The 13814-nt window shown below is 48.9% G+C and overlaps 1 protein-coding gene across 2 annotated transcripts; it reads right to left on the minus strand.

The window, feature by feature from the left end:
* Window positions 1-718: 718 nt before the first annotated feature.
* Window positions 719-13672, minus strand: UBXN1 (UBX domain protein 1). 2 transcript variants are annotated; one of them, XM_035098596.3, is made up of 10 exons: window positions 13620-13672; window positions 11300-11394; window positions 10518-10571; window positions 10298-10419; window positions 9248-9326; window positions 8668-8859; window positions 6419-6470; window positions 3967-4095; window positions 2275-2458; window positions 719-1097 (listed from the first exon to the last, which is right to left on the minus strand). In XM_035098596.3, the coding sequence occupies exons 2-10, from the start codon at window positions 11353-11355 to the stop codon at window positions 1048-1050; spliced, it is 918 nt and encodes a 305-aa protein (XP_034954487.1). In that variant the 5' UTR covers window positions 11356-11394; window positions 13620-13672; the 3' UTR covers window positions 719-1047. The 2 variants fall into 2 exon arrangements, with proteins under 2 accessions (XP_034954487.1, XP_034954488.1); XM_035098597.3 differs by having other exon boundaries at window positions 13260-13672.
* Between the last annotated feature and the right edge of the window lie 142 nt (window positions 13673-13814).

Genomic DNA, 13814 nt, shown 5'->3' on the forward strand with positions numbered 1-13814 from the left:
CAGTAAGTCTCAGAAGCAACTGAACAAAATTAAAACACAAAATAATATAAAAACCAGAAAATTTTTAAATGATGTACAACACAAAATTCCTAAAATGCTAATCTGACCCTACAAAAATATGAACACCATTGTGTAGAGGCTAATTTAACTACTAACGGCCTGGTAAATAAAATTGTCTTAACCTGGTGCCTAAAAGCTGACGATGATGAAGGGATGTATGTTCTTTGCTACATTTTTAATTGCTTGGGAGGGGAGAGTGTGGTAGAAACTTCAATGTCTAACACTCTAATACAGGAAGGTAACATCCTCACCACCCCTACAGAGGACAGAAGCCATGACTCAACTGGCAGCATATGAGAAGGTGACCAGGAAATTATCGGATATCTGGACTCTTTGTACAGATCTATTCGCCTGAATGTCTGAGTGCTGGTTGGTCTGGACCACCCGCTTTCCTCCCTTTGCTTCTTCCCACAGAACATGTTGTCTTTGTTATGATTTGGTTTGCATTGTCTGCATTTTTCTTTCTTATTAGAAAGTTCGATTTTTAAAAAACCCTAGTAAATACATCAAAGTCCCTGGAGTAGAGAGACAAGGCAGCAGGATAGCAGCCTTTTCCTGGATGAGAGCCCCGGGCACTGCCCTCCCAATGCCAACTAGATGTCTCTGAGTGTCCGACCTCTTAACAAATGGGATAAAAGAATTCTCGCAAGAAGCAAGGAAAGAGAGAATAGGTTTTATTCATGGTGTGTGTGTGGCATGAAGAGAGGAAGTCAAGTTGCAACCTTGCCCCTCCCTCCCCGACAGGAGGGGAAGCCCAACACACTTCTCCATCGCATCCAACCCCACCCCGATCGTCGCCATTGATTCGGAATCCCAGCCCCAAAACATGGCGGTGCTTTGGAGTCTCTGTGGGCAGAGTTGGTTAGGAAAACCAGGAGGGGCTGGGATGTGCGCTCCCCCCCCAGAGACAGAGCACAGGGGTCAGGTGAGAGTCACCTCCGGCAGCAAGGGAAGGAGGGGGCTGAGAGAGCGAGGAGGAGAGCCACTTCAGCTGTTGCCTTTCTTCGCTACGATCAACACAGCAGAAGGCACCAAACCTACAGAGGAGACACAGAGAGAGGCAGAGAGTGGAAGGTAATGGGGAAAACGCACATCCAGCAGTTAGCAGGGCAGGTGAGGGGGTGTTGAGACTTTGGGTCAAAGCAAAACAGTCAATATTTATGTACTACTAGCTGGCCCAGCCACGCGTTGCTGTGGGTTTTTGTGTTAAATGGACCCTTTTCTGTTAAATGGACCTTCCCTAGAACCGGACCAGGCAACAGTCTGGGATGACGAAATGTGTGTGTTCCAATTGCGTCTGGGGGAAAACTGGCCCTCCAGATATTGGTGGACGGCAACTCCCATCCTGAGCATTGGGCCATGTTGGCGGAGGCTGATGGGAGCTGGAGTTCAGCAGCTTCTGGATTGATTTGGATGTATTTCTAGGCTGCTTTTCATTCAAATGAATCTCAAAACGGCTTACCAACAATACATAATAACGTAATGCGGCATAAATCGTATGAAATAATTAACAATCTACAATCTACAAAACGCTATTAACAAAATGAGCTAAAAAAAAGAGCTAACCATCACATTTACAGCAGAAGTCATATCATATGATCAACAAATCAACATGGCACTTAGAATCTATAAAACAATATTAACAAAACAGCAACTAAAAAAAGTAGGTCACCAGTTCCTCTGGTGCAGACTCTCTCTGTAGCATAAAATGGGTCAGCTTCCAACAGACAGTGCTACTGTTTTGGCCTAGGATGGGTTGGGAACCTGGTGTTGCCGGGGGGGGGGGGTCCTCATCTCCCCTGCCCACCTGTCACTCACCTGACTTTGGGTGATAATTGTCAGGACTTCAGGGCTTGCAAAGCGCTTTACACAGCGCACAACTAATCCACAAGCTTGAAGTCAAAACGTGTGAGCTGACAGGCAACGATTTCAAGCCTGCTTTCTGCAGGGACTGGCTGCGCAACTGAAGCTCCCCAGGCAGAGCCAGACCGGCTGCATCTCTACCTGACGTCACATAAGGTATTAGGAGCGGGACGTAACTTGGCGGGCATTGTAGGCCAAACTGGGAACTGTGCCGGGACAAACTGGGCTCGTGACCCAGAGGTTCCCAGCCCTTGCCCAAGAATTCCTCCGTCCTCCACGGAGTAGCAGGAGGGAAAACACTGCAAGCAAAGCTCGCCCCCTTCCCTCTTCCTACCCCAATCTCAGACTCACCCAGCTCCTGCAGGGGCTTCTCCATGTCCTCCTCTGTGAAGACACGCCGCGGGAAGCTGGTGAGGAGGTGAAAAGGCTCGTCACCATTGTCCTTGCGGTTCAGCTCCACGTAGAGCCGGACGGCAGCCAGCTGCTCTTTGGCACGAAACGTCTGAGTGAGCGACGTGCCGTCCAGCAGTCTCACCTGAGAAAAACAGAGGAGGAGAGGATCTGAAATTCTGCACAATTGTCGCATTCAGGTGTAGTCAGCCATGAACATGAATAAGCCTTGGGGCTTGTGGGCTGTCTTCCCTCTCCTTCCAGCACGGCCACAGGAAGAAGATGGGAAAACGTATGTTTTTGGCTAACTGCAGTTTAGTGTTACATCTGAACCCTAAACTGTGGTTAATCTTAACTGCAGCCATTGGGATGAGAATGCACATGTAATTTTAAGTTGTTGATTTTTTTTTACTAAAGACCACCATTCAGAACTCGGAGATTTCTTATCTGCCAAAGGTTTTAAACATGCAATGGTAATTGCTTATTTCTTTAATAATTAAGAATGCTAAAGTTTAAGGATTTGTTAGTGCTTTATGTGGTTCATATGCTTCCTGTACACACTCTCGATAATCCTTAACCACAGGGTAGATGATGATGATGATAATCACGGGGAGAAGATTTTGTTGCAAATGTGAGGATGGAGATCAGAAGTGGGGGCCTGCCTAAAGCTATCTCAAGTGACACCACCACAAAGTCCAGATAATCATCTGGGAGCCACAGAAGCTGCCTTTCTTAAGTCAGGCCCTTGGTCCATCTAGCTCAGTACTGTCTACACTGACCGGCAGCAGCTTTGTAGGGTTTCAGAAGAGAGTGGCTCCCGCAGCCCTCCCAGGAGATGCCAGGAATTGAACCTGGTGCCTTCTGCATGCGAAGGATACTGAGCTGCAGTCAGGAAGTCAACATTTGGAGCCTTGCCTCTGCCATGAAAATGCTAGGTGGCCTTACTAGGCAAGCCCTCAATCTCCCCCCCCCCCACTAGCCCATCTGCAGTGTGGTGAATAATAATACTGGCCTGCCTTGCAGGGTTGTTGTGTAAGGATTACAGCTAGATAATGCACCGAAGCACTTGAAAACACTACAGAAACACTAAGAAGTATTACCATTATTTTGGGGAAAGTAGGTTCGTATTCCCATTATCCTTTGTGTGGGACCCAGGGAATATCCCTTCTTACTGGTTTTATGAGATGTGCCAATAAGGATCAAAGAATGGGATGTATAGATTTAGTATCATCTAACTAGGCTGTCCTTTTTGGTTGTGCAAAGTGTCCGAGCTTGAACCGCTGTTTGTATTTTCTGTTAATTGCATTTCGACAAGGTTCTACTTCTGTATTTATTTTAAGATCAATCCAATTGAAAGGAGGCTCATAGCAGGGACCAGTTTGGAAGTGCAGACTCCTCCAGTTTGCATGGCTGGACCACTGATAACCTGGCATGGTCTGCTTGCATTAGGCAGGGAAGATTTCAGGGAGTCTTTTACGGCAGGAATGCAAAAGGTTAAGACTGGCCACCCCATGGCTGTATATTGCAAGCAGAGTGGCTACTGGCTTATGGTACATGCAAGATGAGAACAAGCAGCTCTCTCTCTACACACACACACACACACACACACACACACACACACACACACACACAGCCTGCCCGGCAGTCAGTTACCTGTATCCTGCATTGATCATACTCTCGCTTGACAGGGGGTTCCTGGCTGGGTGACGAGGGAACCGGTGTGGGCGCTGATTGCTCAGGCGGGGTGGAGCCTTGGGAAGAGCTGCTGCTGCCGCTGCCAAACTGAATTAAAAAGGAGAGATGGGCCAGTTGACAAAAGACGGCCGCCCAACACCACCCTGATGTATGTTCTCAGTGCAGGCTTGCACTCCAGGGGCAGAAAGCCCTGTTCGCAAATAAGGATACAGTGGTGCCTCGCTAGACGAAATTAATTCGTTCCACGGGTCTTTTCTTATAGCGAAAAAATTCGTCTAGCGAATCCCATAGGAATGCATTGAATTTTTTTTGAATTTTTTTTTGCCCATAGGAACGCATTAATTGAATTTCAATGCATTCCTATGGGAAACCGCGATTCGCTAGATGAATTTTTCGTAAAATGCATTCGTCTAGCGAGGCAAGCTCCGCTCGAAAATACCTTTCGTTAAGCGGAAATTTCGTTAAGCAGGGCATTCGTTAAGCGAGGCACCACTGTATCAACAAGCTGGAAGGTGTCCAGAGCCGGGCAACCAAGATGATCAAGGGTCTGGAAACCAAGCCTTATGAGGAACAGTTGGGGGAGTTGGGCATTGTTTAGCCCAGAGAAGAGGAGACAGAGCAGTCTTCAGCTATTTAAAGGGCTGTCACATAGAAGATGGTGCTCTGGGGGGGGGGGATTTGAAATCAATGGATTCAAATGACAAGAAACGAGATTCCGGCTAAACATCTGGAATAACTTTCTGGTGGCAAGAGCTGTTCGAAATGGACTCCCATGAGAGGCTGTGGTCTCTTCTTCATTTTAAGCAGACGGATGGCCATCTGTCAAGGATTCTGCAGTGGTGACTGCTTCATTGCAGGGGGTTATTATTATTACCATTTATTAAATTTGACATCACCCTTCATCCGAGGGTGGTTTACAATAAAAAGGTAAAGGTACCCCTGACCATTAGGGACCCAGGTGGTTCGCCAGAAGCGGCTTAGTCATGCTGGCCACATGACTCGGAAGCTGCCTGCGGACAAACGCCTGCTCCCTCGAGCTATAGGGGCCCCTTTACCTTTACCCCTGACCATTAGGTACAGTCGCGGACGACTCTGGGGTTGCGTGCTCATCTCGCTCTATAGGCCGAGGGAGCCAGTGTTTGTCTGCAGACAGCTTCCGGGTCATGTGGCCAGCATGACTAAGCCGCTTCTGGCGAACCAGAGCAGCGCACGGAAACGCCGTTTACCTTCCCGCTGGAGCGGTACCTATTTATCTACTTGCACTTTGACGTGCTTTTGAACTACTAGGTTGGCAGGAGCAGGGACCGAGCAACGGGAGCTCACCCCGTCACGGGGATTCGAACCGCCGACCTTCCGATCGGCAAGCCCTAGGCTCTGTGGTTTAGACCACAGCGCCACCCGCGTCCCATCGGTTTACAATAGAAAAACACAAAAGTACATATCATAGCAATGAAAAGGAATTCCCACCCCCACAGTTTAAAAGGCCATAGATTGTTTAATTAGTCAAAACCCTGGGAGAAGAGGAATGTTTTTGCCTGGTGCTTAAAGATATGTAACAGAGGCACCCAGAGAGCCTCCCCGGGGAGAGCGTTCCACAAGCAGGGAGCCACCACAGAAAAGCCCGTTCTCGTATTGCTGCCCTTCAGACCGTTTGTGGAGGAGGCACGTGAAAAAGGCATCGGATGTTAAACGCAGGGTGTGGTAGATAACTCTTGGAGTCCCTTCCAACTCTACAATTATATGATTCTAGAAGTTTAACAACACCGGCAGGTTTACCCAACAGGCAGGGCCTTCGCCTAAGAGCTTGGGCAAACATTGCAATGCATTTGTTGCTGGCTTCCACTGTTTTGCACGGAAGGTGGGAGTTGGCTTTTCTGAAAGTTCTCTCCCATAACATCCCTCCTATAAATACTCCATTAAAATGGATGCAGTGCTGAAATGCTGATCCCTGGGCCACATGGTCAACGGTCAGTGCTGATAGCAAATGGGAGCCCAATATTGTTTGGAGGGCCGTTTCCCCAAGTCTTGGATTCATGCTATGTGAATCAACCTCAGGCTCACTCGCTCCCCTGTCCTTTTTCTCCCTCTGGGTCAGCCATGAGCAGATTGGAATTACTGCATTTTAATATTTTGTTGGAAGCCGCCCAGAGTGGCTGGGAAAACCCAGCCAGATGGGCAGGGTATTATTATTATTATTATTAATAATAATAATAATAATAATAATAATAATAATATGGAAGGAAACAGAACAGACTCTGGAGACAGTACATCTGTTACCTTGATCATGCCTTTTCATTTTTAATTGTTTTTATTTCCACCTGTGGGACCCACATCTCTCGTGGAAGGAAGCCACGAGCAAAAATACGACTCTCAGAGCACACCCCTTACCCAGCTTCTGCTGCTTGCTTACCTTCTTGGCTCTCTCGGCCTTATCGCGCTCTATCTTCTCTCGCACCCGCTGCCTGGAAAGGAGAAGAGTTTTTATTGGGGGGGTGGGTGGGTAGGAGAGCAAGGGAGGCTGCAACTCGATCACAAGAGAGCGTCATTTGATAGCAGTCTTGGTGTCAAGAATGGGGTTGTCCCAGCGGCAGAAAGGAAACTTGCTTTCTACAGAGTCAAGACCTAGTTCAGTATTCATCTGCAGCAACACTCCGGGGTTTCGGGGAGTGGTCTTTCGCAAGCAAAGCAGAGCTCTAACCACTGAACTTCATGCCCCTTGCCCCGGCTCTCATGAAAGAAGCTGGAAAACTTACGAACCTGAGAAAGGCTAGAAAGGTCAGGTGTGACCTGGGAAGGATTTTAAAGTATACTAGGGAGGTAGGAATTCCTTTGCTCCACTTCCTATCCCACTAAACAGCATTTGCCACCCGCAGGTGTGGGAAACCTTTGTCCCTCCACAGGCTGCTGAACCACAACTCCCATCAGCCCCAGCAATTGTGGCCAATGGCCAGGGACAATGGGAAGTAAAGTCCAGCAACTTCCGTGGGGGCAGAGTTTCCCCACAGCTGCCCTACGGCATGAACCTCCACCAGCATCCCACAAGTTCCCCTCCACAACCTGACTCCACGTTGCAACTCCCCTTCCCCAAAACATCTTCCAGCAAAACTTCGACTAGAAACTGCAGGTTCAGTGAAACCACAGCCGTCTGCCCATTTACCACCAAAAGGCAGAGTCTGGGTGGTGGAAAAGTGCTAAATTCCACTCTTATGTACATATACCTAGAATCGCGTCCTTTCCTTTCTAAAGTTTGGATAGATCTGGACACTCACCCCCAGTGTGTGTGTATGTGCGTGTGTCAGACAAACAGACAGACAGACCACTTGCTCTAAACCCAGGTTTTCCAAAATTGGGTCTCCAGCTGTTTTTGAACTCCAACTCCCATCATCCCTGGCTAGCAGGACAAGTGGTCAAGGATGATGGGAACAGGAATCCAAAAGCAGCTGGAGACTCAAGTTTGGGAAACCCTGCTCTAAACCACCCTTCCCCAACCTGATGCCCTCCAGATATCTTGAGACTCCAACTCCCATCACCTACAGTTAGGGTTGCCAGACTCAATAGAGGACAGGACTTCTGTGCCTTTAATTGCCCTGCTCTCTTTTGAGTCTGGGAACCTTAAAAGAGAAACCAGCAGACCCTTTGCTTGGAAATTAAACAAAGGGTCTGCTGGTTTCTGTTGAAGGTTTCCAGACTCAAAAGGGAGCAGGGCAATTAAAGGCACAGAAGTCCTGTCCTCTATTGAGTCTGGCAACCCTATCTACGGTCAGCATGGCAATGACTCTCTCTGTATCTCTCAACCAAACCTAAAACAGAGAGGGTGGGAAACATGCAGACCGCCATGAGTTCGTGGGAGGAAAGGTGGGATATAAAGGAAGTGAGAAGCAACACCTGGAGAGCACCAGGTCGGGGAAGCCTGCCCTGTGCAGCTCTTCATTACAAACGGCAGCCTTCTCCCCAATTACTCGCAAGTAAGCTTCAGTGAAATCAAGGGGACTTGCTTCGAGTTGGGCAAGTGTAGGGCTGTGCTGTAGGAGTATTTTGCTATCCTGCCTTCCCATTAAAAGGAAGGCTCAACGCAGCTCCCAGCAAAACGTTAAAATCAGTATTAAAATGCAAGGCGTGTTATGTTGGTTGGTTACGAGCTGTTGAAAGAGGGAGGGAGGGAGCAGGTGAAATGAATCAATGATCATGTCACAGGGAGGTTAAAATATCACCGGCATCTCCAGGTAGAGCTGGGGGAGAGAGAAAAGCAGACAGGCAGGGGGACTCCATGCCTGAAACTCTGGAGAGCTGCTGCCAGTCACTGCCAACAATATTGAGCTAGATCAGTGTTTCCCAAACTTGGGTCTTCAGCTGTTTTTGGACTGCAGCTCCCATCATTCCTGACCACTGGCCCTGCTAGCTAAAGATGATGGGAACTGTAGTCCAAAATCAGCTGGAGGCCAAAGTTTGGGAAGCACTGAGCTAGACAGACCAATGGCCTGACTCGACAGAGAAGCAACTTCCTATATTGACAGCTCTTTTGCTTTGATTTGGGAAGGCATTAAAAGCACCCACAGACCATGAGAAGTCTGCTGCCGTTCTCCACTCTACAGGAGCAGCCTCCTCCCCTTCCAGCCCCGCTCTGGGTCCCCACTGCCCACCCCCCCCCCAGGCTCTCACTTGGCCAACTTCTCCTCCAGCTTCTCCTTGCGCCTCTCCTCGGCCAGCTTCTTCATCTCATCCTCCTGCAGCTTCTGACGGATGAGGGAGAGCTCCTGGCCTTGCTTCCGGCGCTGCTTCTCCCGCTCAATGCTCTCCCGCTTCTCTCGCTCCTCACGTTCCCGCTGCTTCTGAGTGATCAGCTCCATCATCCTGAAAGCACATGGGGGAATTCCCCCAGGGGATCTCATAAGCCACAGGGGTGCTGCCGTAAACAAGAGAGGGTGGAGTTGAAAGGGCTTCGGTGCTCTGTGCAGCTCTGTGCCCCGCTCACCTCACAGCATAATTATGCGAAGATGCCTTACCTAACCATCAAGATTTCATTGGGACTCCCCAAATCCCATCATCCCTGACAACCAGTGATTCTGGCTGGGGATGCTGGAAGTCCAAAACCACATAGGGACCCAAGTTCCACATAAAGTGGGTGGGTGGGTGGGTGGGTGGGAAACATGCAGGCTTGCATGATTAGCCTAATCATATTCTAGTCGCAGAATCCCTTTTTTCAGGTTGCAGAATTTAAAGCCGACAGAATTATTATCACCTCTTTGTCTGCTCCCGCTTCTCTTCTTCGCTCAGGGGGCGTCGGTTATCTTCCTCCGTCAGCTCCTCTAACGTGGGATCTATGGGGAGATAAACCTGTTATGTCGCTACCCTCTGGGCTTGGGAGAACCCAAAGAGACAAGCAAGGAAATTCTTATATTTGAGGATGAGCAGAAAAAGAAGAAAAAGAAAAATTAACATAAGAACATAACAAGAGCCCGTTCACTGGAGTAGTAGTAGTACTAGTAGTATACTACCCAATACCCGCAAATCTCATAATAAAGGTCATAGGATCTGAGTGCAACAGCAATTTTATCCAGCTGTGATTCCCAGCCGCTGTTGCTTCTGGCATTGGAGCGTGAACTCAACCCTCATGGCTGGTAAGCACTGGTAGCTTTATCCTGCATCAATCTGTTTAACCCCCTTTTAATGCCATCTGAGTCGCTGACCCTAAAGAAGGGGTCCTCAGGGTCCCTTCCAACTCTATGATTCTACTGTGAGTTGACTCCACTGATTTAACCATACACTGTTTGGGAGGAAGGACTTTAATTTTGTCCATTCCCACACTGTACTTCCAGAGTTCTAGAATAATGAGAGAGGGAGAAAAACCAGAGCCAAGAATGTTAAGGAAGACGGCTGACAAAGCAGCAACGGAAACATTCAGATCTTGGTTTGTGGCTTTTAGCTTTTAGATCTTTCTTGGACGAATCTAACTGACCAAGCAAGGCTCTCTGCTGGCAGGATTCCAGAACAGGGATGGGCCAGCATGCTGTTACTGAACTATAAGTCCCATCAGCCCCAGCCTGGGATGGGATGATGGGAGTTGCTGCCCAACATCTGGAGGGGGAGCTGTTGGCTATTCCTGTTCTAGAACCTCTGGAAAAGTTGCCCTCAGTGGAAAGAGATGGAGGTTCGAAGGAGCTCAATTCTGTCTGGATGGAACAAATTCCAATCTCCCCCTCCTCTCCCAGGTGATAGTAAGAACTAGGCCAGGCACAGGACCCCCTGATGAGGGTCCCTCCCACCTCAAGTTCTCCATATTTGCTCTGACCTGATCCACTCTGCACTGACTCTGGCGTCCTTCCCTCAGGGGGCTCCTCTGTGCTCAGAACATGGCCTTGGGGGGGCACGTACGGCTCGTCCAAGTCAGGATCATTTTCATGCTCCATGAGCCTAGGAGTAGAGAGAGAGGCACCATTCAGGCGAAGACTGGTAAAAGGAGGGCTGCAAGGGTTTTGTCTGCAGGAGGGAAGAAGGGAGCCAGTACTTACCAATCCATTGCTGATTCAATGCCCTGGTTCCCTGTTAGCGCTAGGGCCTTCTCTCTGGGGAAAAAGGAGAGGGAAGAGGTAGTGAACTACATATGAACACAGGGCTATTCTACATTTTTTGTGCCTTTCTGAGAAGTGCTGGAAGCCCAACTTCCCCTTCATCTAGGGTGGGGTTGCAGGTTGCGGGACGGCGACAGGGTTCGCTGCAACAATTAAGTCCACAAAGGAAGCTGCCATATACTGAGTCAGATCATTGGTCCACCTATCCTAACGCAATACTGTCTGCACTGACTGGCAGCTGCTCTATACTATTATTTCAAGCACGGAATGTCCCCCAGCTTGACCTGGAGATGCTGGGGATTGAACCAGGGACCTTCTGCATGCCAGGTAGATGTTGTAGCCCTTCCCAAATACTAACACAGAAAGCTGTCTTCTACTGAGTCAGATCACTCACTAATATTGCCCACACTGACTGGCAGCGCCAATGCTCTACCACTGAGCTACAGCTTTTCGCAAAGGCTGATTTTCAATTAAGGCCAATGGCCATGGTCTAGTACTGCTTGTCTGAACACACATATACCCTGGTAGCATATACCGTACATATACACATATACACCTGCAAGCTAACACACATATACATTGGGAGCAGAGAAGGGGGTCTTGCACAGATCCAGTTTTCTTCTTTCTAGGCCTTCTGGGCAATAGATGTGGGACCAGAAGGGCTGGCCTTGCCATTTTAACCCTCACATGCCTCCCACCCTTCCCCAGGGACAGACACCTACGCTCTGTTCTGGGGGAAGCCCATCTCAATGAGGCTCTCCAGAGCTGTAGCCTCCATGCTGCTGGGCTGGGATGCCACCACCACGGCCAGCAAACTCTGCAAAAGAAACAGGAGGAGCCCTGAAATTTGTATTAGTTCCTTTAACAGCGACAGCGAAAGGAAGAGGTTAACAAAAGGAAGTAACATTCCGGGAGCCACGACAGAATTTTTTTACGTAAGAACGTAAGGAAAGCCTGCTGGATCAGCCCAGCTTCCACCGTTCGCACAGTGGCCAGCCAGATGTCTGTGGGAAACTGGCTAGCAGTTTCTCCTGTGGTTTCTAGCAACAGGTAGAGTATTCAGAAGCATGCTGCGCTGCAACCATGGAGGCAGAGCACTGAGCAATCTGTACAACAGAACAATCTGTGCCACCCAGGAAACATTTGTCCTAAGATTTCTGTAATAAAGCTACTGTCAAAAGTTATCTTTGAAGTCAAAAGTTATTACTCTGCACTGGCACAGTGATAATACATGGAATCCTCATTTGTTTGTCATACTTTTGATACTTTATTGTATGCCAGTTTGGGAGGTGTTTTTTGGGGGGTTGGGTTGGCCGAGAATGGCTTAAAAGTCACACACACACAGAGAATTGATGGTCACAATTTTGTCATGTTAATACAACTCCACCACAACTCTGTTTCCAAAATGTGCCCTGTTTTCTTTTGCGCTCTCTGTAGTTAAGAGAGAGCAAACCTCCCGACCTTGGAGAGGAATATCATATCAGTGTGTGCAGCCAAGGCCTTGAATGCCTGAACGCCACCCACACTCTTGCCTTTAACAGCTGCCTGTTAAGATAGAAAAAAAATGAGCAAGAGAAAAGTCTGTCTATCATTGCATTTCCACTCCAGGGGAGGTTTTGCTGGTTAATTTCTATACGGTCAAACTTCGGTTCTCGAACAGCTCCGTTCTCGAATGTTTCGGCTCCCCAACGCCGAAAACCCAGAAGTAAATGCTCCAGTTTGCAAACTTTTTCGGAACTCAAATGTCCAACCGGCTTCCGCTTGAGCGTGAGAAGCTTTTGCAAACCAATCGGAAGCCACACCTCGGTTGTCGAATGTTTCAGAAGTCAAATGGTCTTCCGGAACAGATTACGTTCGACAACCGAGGTTTGACCGTATCTGAGGACATGGTTAGCCAATGCGGTGACCTCCAGATGTTGGAATACAACTCCCCATCAACCCCAGACAAAAGGGCCAATGGGAGTTGGAGTCGAACAGCATTTGGAGGTCACCACATGGGCCAATCCTGTCTTAAGCTGTTTGTAAAAGCTACAGTAGACTTGCCGGGGGTGGGGGATGAAGGAACTAGCCCCTCCCCTGAGATGACTTTAACTTAGGAGCCAGTGGGATATAGCAGGTAGACTGAAAGACTAGGACTGGGAAGACCCAAGTTCGAATTCCTATTCAACCATTAAGTCAACTGTGTAACCCTAGGGTCACACAGGCTCAGAGCAGCTTATAGCAGTTTTTGTAAGCATCAATAAATCTAGCAGTTTTTGGACTAGCTGGGCCTTCTTGACCGTTAGACCCACTATTAGTCCACTCAATCCACTGGAGCCTGTCTTCACATGCCGGTGAAGTCCCTAACTCACTGAGGGTTTGAGACCGCTGTCACATACTGACAGCTTCTGGGAGCCACAGGTGAGAGCTGAGTCTGGGGAACAAAGGTGGAAAATTACCCCAGAAGGAGCATGATGTGTTCACCCTCACAATATTGTTTAAGAAGCCTGCGGAATACAGTTAAAATTATTTTTATCATTATTATAGCAAAACTACCCAAAGACACCTAGATTCGCTTTCAAAATTTTGCTGACCTCATCAGTGTTTCAGTGCTAATTATTGGTGGTGATTTTATCTGCGGTTTCAATTTAGACCTCTTATAAATCTTTGCAAATAAATAAGATGCACACATTATTTACTTACCCCCCAGAGGAAGGACCCATGGGGTTTAAATTCGTCCCATAAACACCCAGCCAGCCATTTCTTACGCTTAACGGCCCCAGCTTCCCCCCTCCTCCATAGATCTTAAAGGGTTAAATGTAAGCCCCCCCCAAGGTCTTTGGAGCAAATGACCTGGAAAGGGGAGGAGCCAAACGCGAGGCTGGAAAAGGGTGGGTGTCAAGGCGGGGCCCTTCCCTGTTTCTTAAAGGGACCGCATATTTGGGGAATGGGGGGGAGAACCCCGCAGGGCAGGCTGCGCCAGGTGGGGAGGGGGCCTGTACGAGCGAGCCTACTGCCATTTCCCAGGTGGCGGGAGAAGGAGCGCCCCCCCCCGCCTTTCACCTGCTCTCGGAGGGACCGGCGCTCTCGCTCTCTCTTCCCAGGCGGCAGCAGCGGCGGCGGCAACAGCAGCAAAAGCGCACCGGAAGCGGTGGGTTTGTCGCGCGGCCGCTGTTTGGCTCACGTGGGCAGGTTGCCGGAATGCGCGAAGGCGGCCGCCGAGGGACAGAAAGGGTGCGCGATCATGGGGTCGGCGGA

Source organism: Zootoca vivipara, chromosome 16 (assembly GCF_965207765.1).
Source record: "Zootoca vivipara chromosome 16, rZooViv2.hap1.1, whole genome shotgun sequence".
NCBI classification, from domain to species: Eukaryota; Metazoa; Chordata; class Lepidosauria; order Squamata; family Lacertidae; genus Zootoca; species Zootoca vivipara.

Coding starts and splice junctions, on each gene's coding strand:
- UBXN1 (XM_035098596.3), bottom strand. CDS start 11,355: ATGGAGGCTACAGCTCTGGAGAGCCTCATTGAGATGGGCTTCCCCCAG. Junction 10,572..11,299: donor GGCTTCCCCCAGAACAGAGC/GTAGGTGTCTGT, acceptor CTTTTTCCCCAG/AGAGAAGGCCCTAGCGCTAA. Junction 1,098..2,274: donor GAAGCCCCTGCAGGAGCTGG/GTGAGTCTGAGA, acceptor TCTCCTCTGTAG/GTTTGGTGCCTTCTGCTGTG.